General features: G+C 40.8%; 1 protein-coding gene across 5 annotated transcripts in view; it reads left to right on the top strand.

Annotated features, from left to right (window-relative positions):
• Window positions 1-17,629, top strand: part of ATP8B4 (ATPase phospholipid transporting 8B4 (putative)) — a 259,760-nt gene that overhangs the window by 182,909 nt on the left and 59,222 nt on the right. For all 5 annotated transcript variants that reach the window (XM_051822381.3, XM_051822379.3, XM_051822380.3 and 2 more), the window contains 4 exons: window positions 7,356-7,471; window positions 10,817-10,981; window positions 12,263-12,374; window positions 14,482-14,587. In XM_051822381.3, the coding sequence (XP_051678341.3) occupies window positions 7,356-7,471; window positions 10,817-10,981; window positions 12,263-12,374; window positions 14,482-14,587 (499 nt within the window). The remainder of the gene's footprint in view (window positions 1-7,355; window positions 7,472-10,816; window positions 10,982-12,262; window positions 12,375-14,481; window positions 14,588-17,629) is intronic.

Here is a 17,629-nt window from a genome sequence, read left to right as displayed (position 1 = left end):
TTTCTTCTCCTTGTTTAAAATTAATTATTTATTTAAAGATTTATTTTATTTATTTGAAAGATAGAGTTACAGAGAGAGAGGGAGGAGATACAGAGGGATCTTTTATCCGCTGCTTCACTCCTCAAATGGATGCAATGACTGGACTGGTTCAGGCTGAAGCTAGGAGCCAGGAGCTTCCTCCTTCTGTCCCTTTGTGAGCTCCTGGGATTCTTGAAGAATGGGATGGAGGAGAGTAGTCAGCAAATAATGTGGGTGCAGGGGTCCAAGGACGTGGGTCATCTTTTGCTGCTTTCCCAGACCATTAACAGGGAGCTGGATAGGAAGTGGTGTAGCCAGGGCTCGAACTGGTGCCCATATGGGATGCCAGAATCACAGGCTATGTCACAGAACAGTAGGGCTAGGCTTCTGCAAGCACTGCTCAAGACGGACCGCTTTCTCAGAAGTTTCCAGTCACCATACTAGCCAGTCCAATGGCCGTATCCCCCCCTTCCCTTCCTCTCTCCCTCCTTCCCTTTCTGTTGATCTAATTTACTGCTTTTTAAAACTTAGCAATATTTGGGCCGGTGCCATGGCTCACTTGGTTAATCCTCTGCCTGTGGTGCCGGCATCCCATATGGGCACCGGGTTCTAGTCCCAGTTGCTCCTCTTCCAGTCCAGCTCTCTGCTGTGGCCTGGAAAGGCAGTGGAGGAAGGCCCAGGTGCTTGGGCAAATGCACGTGCGTGGGAGACCAGGAGGAAGCACCTGGCTCCTGGCTTTGGATCGGCATAGCTCTGGCTGTGGCAGCCATTTGGGAGGTAAACCAACAGAAGGAAGACCTTTCTCTCTTTCTCTCTCTCTCACTGTCTAACTCTATCTGTCAAATATATATATATATATACACACACACACACACACACACACACACTTAGCAATATTTGATAATGTTGACCTTTTCTTGACACTCCCCCTTTGGCCTCTGTGAACTTACTGGCTCCTGTTTCTCTTGTTCTGTGTTTTCTTTCTCAGACTCCTTCGTTGACTACTGTCCTCCATCTCATTCTTCAATATTGAGTCCTTTTTTCTTCTCATTTCCTGTATTCTTCAAGGATGATCTTGACCTCTCACATGGTTGTAGCTGTTACCGGTATTCTGCGATCTTCCTATGGAGTTCCTCAGCTTCAGTTTCTCTCGTCCTCTCTGAGCATCCAAACGCACATTTTCAGCCTTCTTCTGGATCTTATCACTGGGCTGTACTACAAAAACCTAAAGCTTTATGTTGAATGTGGAGCTTTCTTTCTCACAACTATTGTTCTTCCACAGTCTGCAATAAAATAGCATTTACCTTTTACTGCAAGTTTCTCAGTGAACTGAACATTTCATAATGAATTATTTTATTGAATTATTGCAATAGTATCCCTCATTCAAAACACAAGGAAATTAAAGACTGTAAGTATTCTGCCAAAGATTGTCACCTAGATGTCACACAACATATCAGTCAGCTGATAAATTGCAAAGTGAATATTTCAGCCCAGATTTTTTTCTTTCTCCAAAGTCTGATCTTTCTATATATTTTTAAAATATTATTTTATTTTATTTGTCTTGAAAGAGAGAGCGAATGAGAGAGAGAGAGAGAGAGAGAGAGAGAGAGAGAGAGATCTTCCATCTGCTGGTTCACGTCCCAGATGGCTGCAATTGCCAGGGCTGGGCCAGTTGGAAGCCAGGAGGCAGGAACTTAATCTGGGTCTCCTACTGGGTGACAGGGCCCATACACTTGATCATCTTCTGCTTCTTATCTCAGGTCATTATCAGGGAGCTGAATTGGAATTGGAGCAGCCGGGACATGAACTGATGCCCATTTAGGATGCTGGTGTTGCAGGTGGCAGCTTTACCTGCAAGCCACAATACTGGCCTCCAAAGTCTAAACTCTTAACCCCTATTGCAGCTCACTTGCTTTTGACACCTCCATGTCCTTTATGTCCCTAGGCTCCTGATTCTCAAATTTAGCTTCCATCAGAATCACCAGGAAGGCATGTTAAAACACAAACTGCTGGGTCCCAGAAGGCACTGGGCCTTAGTCTTCCCAAACTGCCCAAGGACAAGCACAGAGCTTGGCACACAGTAGGTTTCCTTAAATATTGGTTAAATGAAATTTGACTCAACATTTTGTAATTGATGAGTGTCCTGATTATCTTGATCAAATTCTACTGTGGAAAGCATATATATAGCAGATGTATGTGTGTCATGCAGGATTTTTGATCTCTACTGGAAACGAGCCCTGAGAGGTTGGTGTCAGCGAGGAAAACACAGTCAATATCTGAGGATGTTGATTGTTATTTTTTATGACAGCAGGCTATAGGCTGTCACCCCAGTGCTGCTGAAGTGCACCCACACTTCTCTAGGTGTTGACCTTTGTTGTGGCAGCAGGAGCTCAGAGAAGACATTACTGAGGCTAGTTTGGACAGAATTGGTTTCTCTCTGCTCTATTGGCGTAGTCAAAGCCCGAGATTGCTACACAGGGAGACATGTGGCTTTTTCTCAGTATGGGTCACCATAACGGGCTGTGGAGAAATCTCAGCCTAACCACAAATATCAGATGTTTGCCTTAACAGATCCCATATGACAGAAGGTAATGCTCTACCACAGAATGCATGGAGGTTTGTGGCCTTCGCTTTGGTTCTATTTGGTTTTTAATCAGGAGGAATTTGAGAGGGACTCCACTAGGGTAGAAAAGTCCCTGTTTGATAACAAGCAAGCAGCAGTCCTAGTCTCATGATTGTCACATGGCTTGGTCTGTGGGGAAAGCATCATGATGTGATGAAGGCTCAGATGTTTGCTGCTGCTGCTCCCCGCCCCCAATTCTCTCTCTCACCCTTTCTCCTCCTCCTTACTCCTCCTCCTCGTTCTCTCCCTACTCCGTCTTCTCTTCTTCTTCCTTCTCTTTGTTCTCCTTCCTCATTTTTAAACTGTCACTCAGCGAATCATCAAGGTATAGTTTCAGTACCAAGAGTACTTTAGTGCTGGGGCAAGAGTTCTGATTTAAGTTGGAAGTATGTAAATAATAATTTATTTCTGCAGAATTTTATCAGAAGGTAGAAAATCTACTATACTGATAGACATGTAAATTATATAAAATAGCTGTGGAAGGACAAATTCTGCTAATTCTGTAAATAAAAATACAGAGATAAAATTCCAAGGTAGTTATTAGTAGAGGCAAGTGTTAGATAATCATTACAGAATGACTAACTATCACTCCCTTATATTATTTTTTGATAACGGTTGCTCTACTCTTTTTTAAAGATTATCAAAGTACAAACTATGCTTCCATGCAACAAATATTTCTCTGCATGGATGTATGAGCAGCTGAAATATGGAAAGTAGAATTACTTATCACTGTGCATCATGCTGTTATAGCATCCACCTAGAAGCCATTTCTGACTTACTTTCTTTCCTTTATGTTATGGAGACATTGCTGCTGCATAAAATGAATTTTGCACAATTATAATTAATCTTCATTAAGGAAATATTTATTCAGTGCTGACTATGCTCCAGAGACTTGAAGCTAAGGGAGAATGTGAAAACCTGAAAGGTGGTCTATGTGTCTACTTTCAGAAGCACATAGCTGGGAAGGGGCAGAACTTGGTATGCTCTAGACAGACCATATTGTAGAGTCTGAACTTGACCTAAGGGCAGAGGGAAGCTATTGCAGGATTTTAAGCAGCCATGTGAAGATGATTCTGACTAGAACATACAGAAGAGTTTGGAAAGAAACAGGACCAGAATGAATGAAATCAGCTTGGTTAATGTGATAATCTATGCAAGAGAGGTGGCAGAGAGATTTTCATGACCTGGATTGAGGCTGTGGGTAAGAAAAGAGGGAACTGTGAGTGAGGCCCACATTCCTGGTTTGGGAGCCTGAATGCGTTGGGGAAATTGATTACTGAGACTGTTGACATAGGAAGAGTAGACACAGGAAGGTGTCCACCTTGGGCATATCCAAGAGATGTTCAGTTGGTAGTCGGATGGGTAGGTCATAAGGGAGTATAGAGATAGTTCTGGACAGGGGATAAGCATTTGAGAGCAGTCAGCCTGTCAATGGAACTTGAAACCATAGACATGAATGCAGTTGCCCATGGAGAATATGCAGGATAGGAGGAGAAATAGATCCAGAGTAAGTCACTGGAGAGTACCAATATTTGAAGGAGAAGCAGTGGGAAAATATTTTATAACCTAAAACTTTGACCTTTGTTTAGGTTCTTGCTGTATATTATCTTGATCATTTGAAATTATGTTATTTTAAATTTATTTTAGAAAGCTAACTTCTGAATTGAATGAGAAATGAATGATCATTAAATAGAAATGATCAGGGATGGTGCTTTGGCTGGTGTAGAAGGTTAAACCTCCACCTACAGTGCTGGCTTTCCATATGGGCACCGGTTCAAATCCCTGCTGCTCTACTTCCAATCCAATTCCTTGCTAATGTGCCTGGGAAAACAGTGGAAAATGGACTAAGTTCCTGGGCCCTATACCCATGGGGGAGACCTGGAAGAAGCTCCTGGCTCCTAGCTTTGGCCTCACCCAGGCCCAGCCTTTGTGGCCATTTGGGGAGTAAAGCAGCAGATGGAAGATCTCTGTCTCTCTGTTTCCCCTTTCTCCTTCTTTCTTTGCATATCTGCCTTTCAAATAAATAAATAAATCTTTAAAAAATTAATTAATAGAAATGATCAGAAGCCTTGGATGAAAAAAGATGTAAAATGTGCTGAGCTGGTAAAGGAAATATTTAGTGTATAAACTTAAGCAGATTTCTGTGAAATTGGACTTACACAAATTCAAATTTAAAAGTGTGAATACTCAGTTAAGAGGAGGCATCCAGAGGCCAACATTGTAGCTTAGTGGGCTATGCCACCACTCATGACACTGGCATTTTATATGGACACAGTGCATGTCCCGACTTCTCTATTTCAAATTCAGCTCGCTGCTAATGCACCTGGGAAAGCAGCAAAAGATGGCCCAAGTACCTGGGTCCCTGCCACCCACATGGGAGACCCCAATGGTGTTCCTGGCTCCTGGCTTCAGCTGGGACCGGCCATAGCAGAGACCTAGACTGGAAGTGGAGCAGCCAGGACTCAAACCGGTGCCCACATGGGATGCCGGCACTGCAGGCAGCGGCTCCACCCACTACACCACAGCACTGACCTTTCAATCAGTCTTTAAATAAAAAAGATCAGGCATCCAGCATGGAAAATTTTCATTAAGGTAGAAAATCTTACAGCTGTAAAGAACCTTCCATTCCAATTTTAGTGTACATGCTGCCAAAGCAAGCACTAGAACCTTCCAATTTAGATTATTTAAACATAACTTTTTTTTCCATGTAGAAAGTGAGCTACAGAGACTTGCAGAAATTGCAGTCAACTTGTGATTCCTCTAGATCAGTGGTTCTCAACATGTGATCTACAGAACCTTAGGGAAACTTGAGAACTTTTCAGGGCATGCACAAGGACACATGTATTTTCATTATAATACCACATTTTATATGTCTTTTTTGCTTTTTCTCATGAGTATACTGCAGTTTTACAGTTGCCATATGATGTGTGATGTCATGACTGAATGAGTGCAGAAGCAGATATGAGAATCCAACTGTCTTTCATTAAGCCAGACATTAATGAGATCTGTACTAGAGAAAAACAGTGCCACTTTCCAAAATATTTTTTCATTTTAGAAAATAGTCTTTTAATAGAAATGAAATTTATGTTAATATCTATTAGGTTTATTATAATAATAATTATTGTCATAGTGTTACTATTTTCAGTGATGGAAGACTATGGATATAATGAAATTCCTCATTTTAAAATTATAATATAGTAAATATTGATAGATATAGCTGCATTCAAAATTCTTTGGAGTCCTGAGATCAAAATGTTCAAGAATTAATGTTCTAGCATAGAGTATAAGAAAATAGACATAGGGAAGTCATAGGCAAAACAGAGAACATACACAGTTTGCCTTGGTATCTCTGATTATTGGAGAGAGAAAATGTGGGGAAGTTTGGATTGTTGTAGAAGAGAAGTAAGGACTGATTTCTGCCCCTCCCCCTGTTTTGGGCAGTTCCATAAACTGTGTATACCATTCTCCCTATTTTCCCCAATGTGGACAATCACAGCTCAAAGCCAAGAAAAAAATGCATGAGTTCTGACAAGGAAGTAAGTGACCAAGTATCTTCAGGACACAAGACAAGACCTAGATGAGACTCACTGCTAAAAGTTAGATCTATTCAAGGCAGGAGGAAATTAGACCAGATTGAGTGTTGACTAAGAGTAGTAAAGGTTAGAGGAGAAAGTAACTTACTGCTTATGTTGATAGTTATATTCCTTTAAGTCTAGTTCTAACTTTTGTGAGCCATTGAATTAATCGTTGTGCATGTTTATGCCCATCTGCTTGAGGCATTATATTTTTATGGAAAAGGTATAATTAAATGAAAAGTATGCAATGATCTTTGACTCAATTGAGTACCAGAGTTCAGACCATGAAGTTGTGACACAGGCAGTTGTCTTAAATTGCAGGCAGTTCCTGGGAAGAAATACACAGCATGCCATTGATTCAATCATCTACTCAGTCAACAAATAATTATCTACCATGGGCCACTCTGTAAAACCAAATGTTGTATGGTTTGAAACATTTGTCTGACAGCAGTATGTGGATGGGCTTAGTGATAGGGGAGTCCAGGTTCATTCCCAAGCCTGAGGGGCAAGTTAAAATCACAGCCCTATTAACATAGAATTCTAGGGGGAAGAAGGTGGAAACTTTATCCTCTGAAAGCCCCCTGCGAGATGTGCTTGCAGCCAGGACTGTGACCCAAGAACGAATGGATTTTTCCAAGAGGTGATGCGGGTAAAGAAACACATGAGCAAAGGGAAATGACTGCTGTGTAAGTGATGCCTTTGGGTGGCTAGAATTCATTATGGAGAGGATTTGCCGTAGCAATGACATTAATTTGAACAATAGGTCTAGAATTTCATACCAGGAGCTTTCAAGGCTCTCAATTAGGCTGATACTGAAGAAGTGATTTAAATGTATTACTCCTTTAGAAATAGCATGCAAAAAATTAGGAAAAAACACACTTAAGAATAAAAACATTTGTTTCTGAGTTTTGAAAAGCAAAGCAAAGGATTCTGGTAGATGACTATGTCTAAGTTAATATAGTGGGAATAAAGCCCAGTGAGTAACTTAGGTAGTAAGTGTGTCAAACCAAAGGCACTGAGTGTTTTACTGTTGGCTAATGCACAGCCATTGCAAATTGCCCGGCTGCAGCCCTGGAGAATCTCATTTTGATGGATTTCCTTGGTTATATTAAGCTTTTGTAAACCTTTTTTCTTTTCAGTTCGAAACCCAGAAGGACAGATAAAGCTTTATTCCAAAGGAGCAGATATTATTCTGTTTGAAAAACTTCTTCCCTCCCATGAAGACCTTCGGTCTTTGACGTCAGATCACATCAGTGTAAGTGCCTCTGTCTTAAGATTAGCACAATGGCCCTTTTGCCATCTCCTATGATTAGGTCTTGTTTGAAAAATATCAGCTAAAGGATCTGACTTCTGAAACAGAAAGCATCTGGAGATCAGTTCCATAGGAAACTGTGCCAGTGAATGTCTGGACCCTGGCGCATGGACTGCTGCGCCTTGACCTGGTGGAGTCCAGGCAGTCTCGCCACAGGTGGATTCGCACCCAGCAGCTGAGGAGCAGCCAGAGTGTGGGCTTCTGAACTCCAGCCAGAGCCAGGCTCCGGGGTGCTTCAGGACCACCTGGGGAAGCCAGCTCTGCCTCTCCTGCAGCTTTCCACTGCTGCCCTGGGGAGAATGGACTGGCTTGGGGGAGAGGAAACGGAGTTGCTTTTCCTTGTGTTCGGATATGTTTGGCACCAATGGAATCTCTTACAGTTACACCCAGGGGATGGTTTAGGATTGTGTTTCAGTGGGAAGGGAAGAGTAGTCTGTGGCGTCAGCTTTCTCCATAAGGGTCCCTTTATTCAGGTCATAAATCATGAGGAGTCCTATGTGTCCCCTAGGACAGTGAACTCATGCGTTCTGAGACCAGCAATCGCTGGCATGCTTGCTTGCTTTCAAAACAGTGACAGCAGATATGTTAATGTGAAGATTACTTAGTATAAACCTGGAATTCAAGGGTGTCTTTAATAATTGTTTACACTTTCATTTAACTCCATATGAACTTGAAGGAAATCAGTCAAAACTCCTTGTCTCATTGGTTCCTTTCCTTGAAAAAATTAAGGATTCATGTTCTTTGTGAGGCCCTATATTTAATACAAAACATCCCCTGAATCTTTACAAAACAAATAAATAAAAAAACCTCTGCTTGACTTTAAAAAATGATGGTTTAGTAATATTGGTTACAAACATAGCTATTGTTCTGTCTTTCCAATAGAGCATTCTTGATTTTCTTTTAATCTCTTCCAGAGGCCGGCATGGTCTTTTTAATTTTTTTTATGAAAACAACATTGGAATCATAAGTATTTGATTTTTGCCATTACTCAAACACCAAGGCCCTGGATTTTCATGTGTTTTCCTTTCATACTAAAGTATATGGAGCCCAATTTGGTCTTTTTACATTTCTATCCCAAAAATAAGTTTATGTTTTTAGGTAATACCAATTTGACTTGCTCTTTGCTTCATTTTCTTTATTCATGTTGTCGTCTGGATTTTTAGGTTGGAAATTTGTAGTTAATTAATTGATTTTGAGTTGTCTAATGATAGGAAGAGACCTTGCTCAAATGCATATTTAGGATGAAACTTGTGTTTCATGCACTAATTAAATAACTTAACTCATCTGTCCTCTTTTGTAATGTCATCTTCGAGTTGATTCACTGTTGTGCTGAACAGAGAGGAAGGCACTGGTCATGCCCAGTGGGGCTGCACTTAAAGGCAAAGAAGCGTTTGTGCAAATTAAGAGGACAAAAGATCATTACAAGACAGTAACTAGATTTTCAGATCAGAAGGGATCCAGTGGTGGTCTTGGAAGGGAGGGCTTGTAAAATGTGATTGCAATATACGAAGTGCTACCAACTGCCTAGGAGATAAATTTTTCTTTTGGTCTCCCTGGGCTAAGAGCATCCCAGTACGCACTAACTTTTCTGTTTACCTAATTAGGGTGTGTCATGGTTTAACTTTTGTCTGATCATAAACCTGTTTCTGTACCCTAAGCCAAAACACAACAGAGAAGACATTCTCAATAACAATACCCAAAGGAACAGAAATGGCTATGAAAACACTTGGCTTGCAGTGTGGAGGCCCACGAAGTTACCACAGGAGGCGCAGACAAAGTGGGAGGTTGTTTTGCTCTTTACCAAAGCAATCTACACAATTCCAGCTATTGTGGCTGTGCAAGATACTTACAAACTTCAAATCTCCTATATTTTCCCAAGCACCAAGGGAATTGTTTGAGATTATCACTTTACTGAGACACTGAAGGGAGGAGCAGGTTTTCCCAAATAGACATTATGAAATACTCACTCCATTGAACATAGCTTCTAAAAAATACTTTCATAAACTAACCTAACTTGATGACCATGTTTTTAAAATTTTAAGCAACTTTTAACTATTAAAACAAAACTTTAATGTAGCAAAAAATAAAGTATCACAGAAGAGTCTAGAATGAAAAGTCAGCCTATACTTCTAGCCCTGCAACCACTTAAATTAGCTTTCATTCTTTCCCCCTTTCTCTTGAAGGTTATCAACTGTGAATAATATGCTTAAACTTCTATTACCTATTATACATCTATTTATTCATATATTTTTATTATTTTAAGATCGACTGATTTACTTGAAAGGCAGCGTTAGAGGGAAAGACAGGGAAGAGAGAGAGAGAGGCATTCTATCTACTGGTCCACTTCCCAAATGGACACAGTGGCCAGGGCAGGTCTGAATGGAAGCCAGGACCCAGGAACTCCATCTGGGTCTCCCACATAGGTTAGGGGCCCAAATACTAGGACCACCTTATGTTGCCTGCCCAGGTGCATTAGCAAGGAGCTGGATTGAAAGTGGCACAGCTAGGACTAGAACTGTGCGTGTTAACCCGCTGCACCACAACACTGGCCTCTATTCATATATTGTTTACTTGTAGCTTTCTATTGTGAACATTTGCAAGCATATACAAAAGTGAGCCTCAATTAATTTTAAGTATAGATGTACAAGGATACTTGAAGACGTTCAGGGAAATGGAATAAAAGGGTAATGTTTATGTGGTACAAAAGTCTGTAAATCCGTGTATAGTTTTTCTTATAATATGCATGTCTCCACACTTTTTGAAGACTCCTTGTGTTGCTAGAGGAATGTGGCAAGACTGTGGTGAGATTCACACTGCAGTTCCCTGGGAGCCTCCAGGCTTTGATGTGAGCACTGTGGTTCCTCTGAGGGTCCTTTCCTCTTCCCTGCAAGCCAGGGGCCATGAAAATGTGTTCTTCTCATGACCAGGAATGCCTTCTCCAGGCAAGGGTAGGTTGAACACCGTATGCACATGTTGCTTCAAATGGCTATCTCAAGTTACGGGCATCATTGATCACCTTTCAGCCAGGCTTTTCAGCAGGCATTTAGCTGTCTTTAGAGGGAAGCCTAGCTCCTCTACATGTTTCAACCTCATAAATATAATACAAAACACAAACATTAGCTGTCATTTCTGAGGAGGTAGAAATGTAGGGATCAGGATGGCCAATCACTGCTCCTGGGGTGAAATGAATTTGAGTGAAAAACTTGTTTCTCATTATGATTGTTGTTACTTTGCTTATTATGATTATTTTTTAAAAGAATGTTCCTCAACCTATGCCTTCCCTGACAGGAATTTGCAGGGGAAGGCCTCCGAACCTTGGCCATTGCATACAGAGATCTGGATGACAAATACTTTAAAGAATGGCAGAAGATGCTTGAAGATGCAAATGCTTCTACAGATGAGAGGGATGAATGGATAGCTGAACTGTATGAAGAAATTGAAAGAGATTTGATGGTATGAGTTCATGTTTACAGAAAGGACTGTATGTGTTTTGAGACTGAGTACAGGAATAAGCCATTTGCTAAATCTTTTTGCACATAGCAGATGTTACTCTTTCAAGCATGGAATCATGCTCTGTATGTTGGCTTTGCATTCGCTGTGTATGACTCTGGAGAATCTAGAGGTTTATTTCTATCAGCAGTAGCTTATCCAATTGGAATAGAAGATAATAGACTCCCTCTTTTTTGGTCAACCTCTGATGCATCTTTGATGTTATAGTTTTCTTTTTTCTTGCCTCGTTCTATGACCCATGTTTTTCTTTTTAAAGAGTGTGGGAGTAGGAGTGAAAGATAGAGGTAGAGATAGGGAGAGGGAGGGAGGGAGGGAGAGAGAAGAGAGAGAGAGAGAGAGAGAGAGAGAGAGAGATAGAAATTGAATGATTGATTGATTGATTTTCAACAACTAGTTTACTCCCTAAATGGTCAGAATGGCTGGAGCTGGGACTGGGCCAGTCTGAAGCCAAGAGCCCAGAATTCCATCCAGGTCCGCAGTGTGGGTGAATGGGCCTTAGCAAAGAGCTGGATTGGAAGTGGAGAAGCCAGGACTTGAATAGGCACTCCAACAAGGGATGCTGGTGTCACAAGTGGTGGCTTAACCCATGTTCCACAGAGCTGGCCCCTATGACCCACTGTTTTGGAATGGAGAAACTTGCTAACAAGAGTGAGGCCATCACTCTAAACTCCCTTGGATCATAGAGCTGGTGTCTATGCTATCCAGAATGTGTTCTATTTTAGAAACCACTCTTCTCTGAGGCCTCTGTGACAGGGCTCAGTCACTGAGAGATACTAGGGATCAGACCTTGTTCATCTCTGGATGAAAAATTATACTTGGTACCTTCATTTTTGAGTTTATGGCCTCTGTTGATTGTTAATGCAGGAGAATGACTCTACTGTTTCGTGATCAGCTTCCTGGCCATGAGGTGAGGGCTTTCTGTTGGACCCCTCCATTGTTGATATAATTAGGGAAGCAGCTGGGAAGTTGAGTCCTTAAAGGCCCAAATGACCTCTGATCATTTATGCTAACATCTTACCTAAGTCTATCAACCCTATCAGGCAAATTCTAACCTCCAGACCTCTGCATCAAGTTAGCTTGATTTGGGAACTTCTTTTTGGAGTCATTCTCAGTCTACTTCCACACATTCATGTTCTCTGACATCTAAACTTTGTGACTGAAAGTCATAAACATTAAAGGTATTGTCTGCATGCATTAACGTAAGTTCTCTATTTTTCAATGAAGCTACTAGGTGCCACTGCTGTAGAAGATAAGTTACAAGAGGGTGTTATTGAAACGGTTACAAGTTTGTCCCTAGCTAATATTAAGATATGGATCCTAACAGGAGACAAACAAGGTAATTTGAAAATGGATGATGATGATGTTTTGAAAAGGGGGAGAAGACTTGAATGATAAAATTTTAATTAACCAGAAACCTCAATTAGTTATTTGTCTAGTTCACTACATAGGAGAGTGTTGAAATAAAAACAAGAATACTAATCTACTTTTTAAAATAAGCAAACAAAAGCAAACTAACAAAATGCCTTCCATATCATATGCTGGGATCACTTGAGTTCCAGTCCAATTGCCCTTAAATATAATTATTAAGCCTATAGGTAACAATGATATTAAAATCACTTTTTGGATTCGTTTTTTAAAAAAAGATCTTATTTATTTATTTGAGAGGTAGAGTTACAGAGAGACATATCTTCCAGCTGCTGGTTCACTTCCTAGATGGCTGCAAAACAGCAGGAGCTGGGCCGATCCAAGGCCAGAAGTCAGGAGCTTCTTCAGGGTCTCCCTTATAGGTGCAGGGGCCCAGTGCTTGTACCACCCTCCACTGCTTTCCCAGGTATATTACCAGGGAGCTGGATTGGAAGAGCAGCAGGTGGGACACGAACAGTGTCTGTATGGGATGCTGGGGCCACAGGCGGAAGCTTAGCCTATTATACCACAATGCCAGCCCCGATATTAAAGTATTTAAAAGTTGCTTCATATGAGCAGTGCCCCAAATCAAGACAAATACTGAGACTGAAACAGGACATTGGAGACCTTGGATTACCCTTTTAGTTTCTTAATGTTTGGGAGGTTTGGGGGATTTGAGGTCTGGGTGGTGGGCAGGCTTTAGAAAAGCTCAAGGAAGCAGCTGTTTCTCAACCATCTATGGAAATATTTTGGTATTTTAACAACCACCACAATTTTACCAGTACACCCTGGCTAAACTCCAAGTATTCCCATGGAGTGGTACAGTAAGAATTCACCCACTTTCAGGCATGACAAAGTTGTTACTCATCAGAGAAAAAGTCATGTTCAAAATACTGTGTATCTTAAGAAAGAAAAGGGAAAGAAGACATTTTGGATCTATTGCTAACAATAATGGTTAAAACAAAAATGATTCTATGCTTGGCTGTCAGTTGAAAATATTTAATTAGCTGGCATACATCTATATTTAAGATTCTGCTTTCTTATTGGATTTTTATTTAGAGTATTTAAGAATTTGAAGATGTAATAAACCAGTTTTCTGTTTTTTCTTCCAAATAATTGATTAAAAGACATAGATAGCAGAATTGAGCCCTCTGGTATATTACTAGGTAGAGACTCCATAGAGTTTGATCTTGACCTCGGGTGCAGTTATTCAATTGTTATGAGTATTTACGAGCTTACTACTATTTAGCTTCAATTCTTGTAGTTTATAGATAGGATATGCTGAGCTTTTATCAGTTACCTTCCTTGACTTAGGACAAAAGTAATAATTCCATAAAATTAGAGTCTAAAATTTCAATAGAGTTAGAAAAAATTAAATATAAATACGTGTATTAAAGATGGAAAGAGTTACCTAACTCTCACTGGCTTTATTTCTATCAAAGTTCAGGAAGGACTACCAATATCTTAGAATTTTCCAGTTTTCTATTACAGCAATCTTGGTTTTTGGGATTTAGTCAAATTCTAAATTTCCGTTCATTAAAGAGAAAATGGCAATGTTGACTGTGGGAAGATTATACCAATTTTCTAAGAGTATTTTTGTTGCCCAGTGGAACATTTTGTGAGATTTTTCAACTTTCCTACCATATGATAATTGAATATTAGCTAAGTGTAATATTTTGGTTCTCTAAAGGTGGTATTTGGGTCCTCTCGTCAAGTTTTGTACATATACATGTCACTATGTTACAAGATCTTACAGAATTTTTAAGAGTGCTAATTTGAGATAATTAAAAAAAACTAGACAAGAAAGCTGAAGATTCATAGATAATGCTACTTCATGTGCCTTGCAAGTGGTAAATTTGATTATGGAACATAGGTTTTTGTATTTTATCTCAAGTCATTTGTATTTTATCATTCACTGTGCTCTGACATTAAAGAGGCTGTCAGCAATAAGGAAATACTGCTATGACCTCAAAACCTTTATGAAAAATGTACCTATATTATTTAGCATTTTAAATGAGACGGGCTTTATTTTCTATCAGAAACAGCCATAAACATCGGTTACGCCTGCAATATTCTGACTGATGACATGAATGATGTGTTTGTGATATCAGGAGGCACTGCAACGGAAGTGAAAGAAGAACTCAGGTGCGTATTGAAGAACGCGTGAAAGGAAGGAAGGACGGGAAGGAGGCTGAGGGGTGGAGGGAGGAAGATTGGGTAGCTGAAAAGTGGAAAACGATGCCACAGGTTCCTACGGGTCTAAGCTGATTTAGAGCTCTTTTTTACATGTTTCCTTTTTACATGTTTGACAAGTCAAGGTTAAGTTTCACATCAGTGAGTAATCATTGTCTTTAGACCTCCACCATTTCGCAAGTATTTTTAAAAAAATAATTATAAAGGCCGGCGCCGTGGCTCAATAGGCTAATCCTCCACCTTGCGGCGCCGGCACACCGGGTTCTAGTCCCGGTTGGGGCACCGGATTCTGTCCCGGTTGCCCCTCTTCCAGGCCAGCTCTCTGCTATGGCCAGGGAGTGCAGTGGAGGATGGCCCAGGTGCTTGGGCCCTGCACCCCATGGGAGACCAGGAAAAGCACCTGGCTCCTGGCTCCTGCCAGGATCAGCGCGGTGCGCCGGCTGCAGCGGCGGCCATTGGAGGGTGAACCAACGGCAAAGGAAGACCTTTCTCTCTCTGTCTCTCTCTCACTGTCCACTCTGCCTGTCAAAAAAAAAAAAAAATTATAAAAATTTATTTTAAAGGGACTTGGAGTAAAGGAGAGAGAGTGAAAGCCAAAAAATCCCTTCCATTAGTTCACTCCCCAAATTCCCACAATGGCTGGGGTTGGGCCAGATCCAAGCCGAGAGCTGGGAACTCTACCCAGCTCTCCCATGTAGATGGTGGGTGCCCAGTTACTAAAGCTATCATCTGCTACTTTCCAGGATTTGCATTAGCAGGAAGTTGGAATCAGAGGCAGAGCCAGGATTTGAATCCTTGCACTCTGATATGGGACGTGGGTCTCCCAAATGGCTATTTAACCCATACCAAACACTCGCCTACATAATGCTTTTCTTTTTTAAAATTTTATTTAAGGTATACAAGTTTCATGTATCTCATACATACAGATTTAGGAACATAGTGACACTTCTCACACTACCCTCCCTCCCTGCCATGCTCCAGCTCTTCCTCCTCCCTCTGGGTTTTCCTTGGCTTTACCAAACACTTGAAGTCTATTCTTGATGTGTGGCCAATCATTTCCGTGACCTTGGATTAGTTACTTCACTGCTTTAACTCTTTTTTTTTTTAAAGATTTATCTATTTATTTGAAAGCCTGAGTTACACAGAGAAAGGAGGAGAGAGGCAGAGAGAGAGAGAGAGAGGGAGAAAGAGAAATAGAGGGGGGGGGTCCTCCATCCGCTAGTCCACTCTCCAATTGGCCACAATGGCTAGAGCTGTGCTGATCCGAAACCAGGAGCCAGGAGCTTCTTCCAGGTCTCCCACGTGGGTGCAGGAGCCAAAGGGCTTGGGCCATGTTTTTCTGCTTTCCCAGGCCACAGCAGAGAGCTGTATTGGAAGTAGAGCAGCCGGGTTTTGAACTGGCACCCGTATGGGATGCTGGCACTGCAGGCAGTGGCTTTACCTGCTATGCCACAGCCCAGCCCCTTTAAGACTTAATATATTTATTGATGAAAGTAGGGACTAGAAGGCTGGGATTAATTTATTCAATACTGATGTACTGCCTATGACAGGGAAGCTACTGCCCTGGTTCATTATAAGTGGTAACATTTTTTTAGTTAAATGAATAAGGGAAATAAAGCTAAATCAGACTAGCTAGCAAGGGACTTTATGTGTGTATACAAAAGAATAAGCCATACATGAAAAGATATAAGTAAATATAGGATAGTATGACCTAGTTATCTATATCACATGAGTCTAGATAGTCATAGTGTGATTTTAGTTTGGGAAATAAAAGGTGTCCTAATTGCTAGGCCAAATGTTCCTGTCCTCCACCCTTCCCCAGGTATTTTTGGAAGAGGATTTCAAATTATTTATGTTGAGCTGTCCTTTAAAATTGTGCATTGGTCAGTACCTGCTCTTTTATGGTGATGAATGACCAGTATCACTGAGGGTACTTGGTAGAAATATCAGTTCTCCAGGGCTGTGGGGGCATTGTGATATAGTGGGTTAAGCAGTTGCATCAAACACCTGCTCCCATGTCAGAGTGCCTCGTTTGAGTCCTGGCTACTCTTTGCTTCCAGTCCAACTTCCTGTTAATGAGCTAAGGAGGCAAAAGATGATGGCTTGACTATTGGATTTCTGCCAGTTACCTGGGAGACCTGGATGGAATAACTGGTCTTCGGCTTCAACCTAACCCAGCCCTGGCCATTATGAGCATTTGGGTATTGAACCAGCTAATGGAGGAGCTCTCTTTCTCTCTCCATGTCTCCCTCTCTGTGTTACCCTGCCTTTCAAGTAAATGCATAAATAAATCTGAAAATATCAATTCCCTAGCTGTATTCTCACCTACAAATGAAAACTCTCCAGAGAGTGGGACATGAGAATTTGTTTTTAATAAGCACATAGATGAAGTTATGATGAGATAAATTTGGAAAACACAGCTGTGGTAGTTAGCATATAAGGTAGGAATAGAGTCTTTTAGTGTTATAGTAAATAGGCATTTTGATGTAGTTACAATTTAACTTAGATATATCCTGCTTATGAGAAATAGACTGCTATAAAATTTGTGTAACTGCAAAGTAGTACCAGAAAATACTTATGTGCTGAAATTGGGTAAACATTTAATTTTGAGAAATAGTATGTCTTACTATCTACCAGTGATTTTTCTCTCTTTATTTTCTGTTACTTTGTATGGAGAAGAACTTTTAAAAATCTATGTAATTATTTTCCCAGAACTTTAAAAAAATTCTGTGCAGAGAAGCTGAATAGCTTGTCAAAGCAGTCAGTGGTTTATCAAGGATTTGTTTGCAAGAAGCTTGGCCCAGACAGAGCCAGTATACCTGGTCACTTGCCATGTGGTTCCAAAAACATACCTTTGATACAGTTTTACTCTCCTTAAATAATTAATATAAAAATGTGGTTGCTGAGGCATCCTGCTGGTGCACACAAGTCAGTGGTCAGACACTAGCTTAGCAAGTAGAGTCAATACATGTCTGGGGGAGGCAGCAGATGTAG

Source organism: Oryctolagus cuniculus, chromosome 12 (assembly GCF_051225735.1).
Source record: "Oryctolagus cuniculus isolate XC-2025 breed Fujian yellow rabbit chromosome 12, ASM5122573v1, whole genome shotgun sequence".
Taxonomy (NCBI): domain Eukaryota; kingdom Metazoa; phylum Chordata; class Mammalia; order Lagomorpha; family Leporidae; genus Oryctolagus; species Oryctolagus cuniculus.
This window is presented reverse-complemented; position numbering and strand designations above follow the sequence as displayed.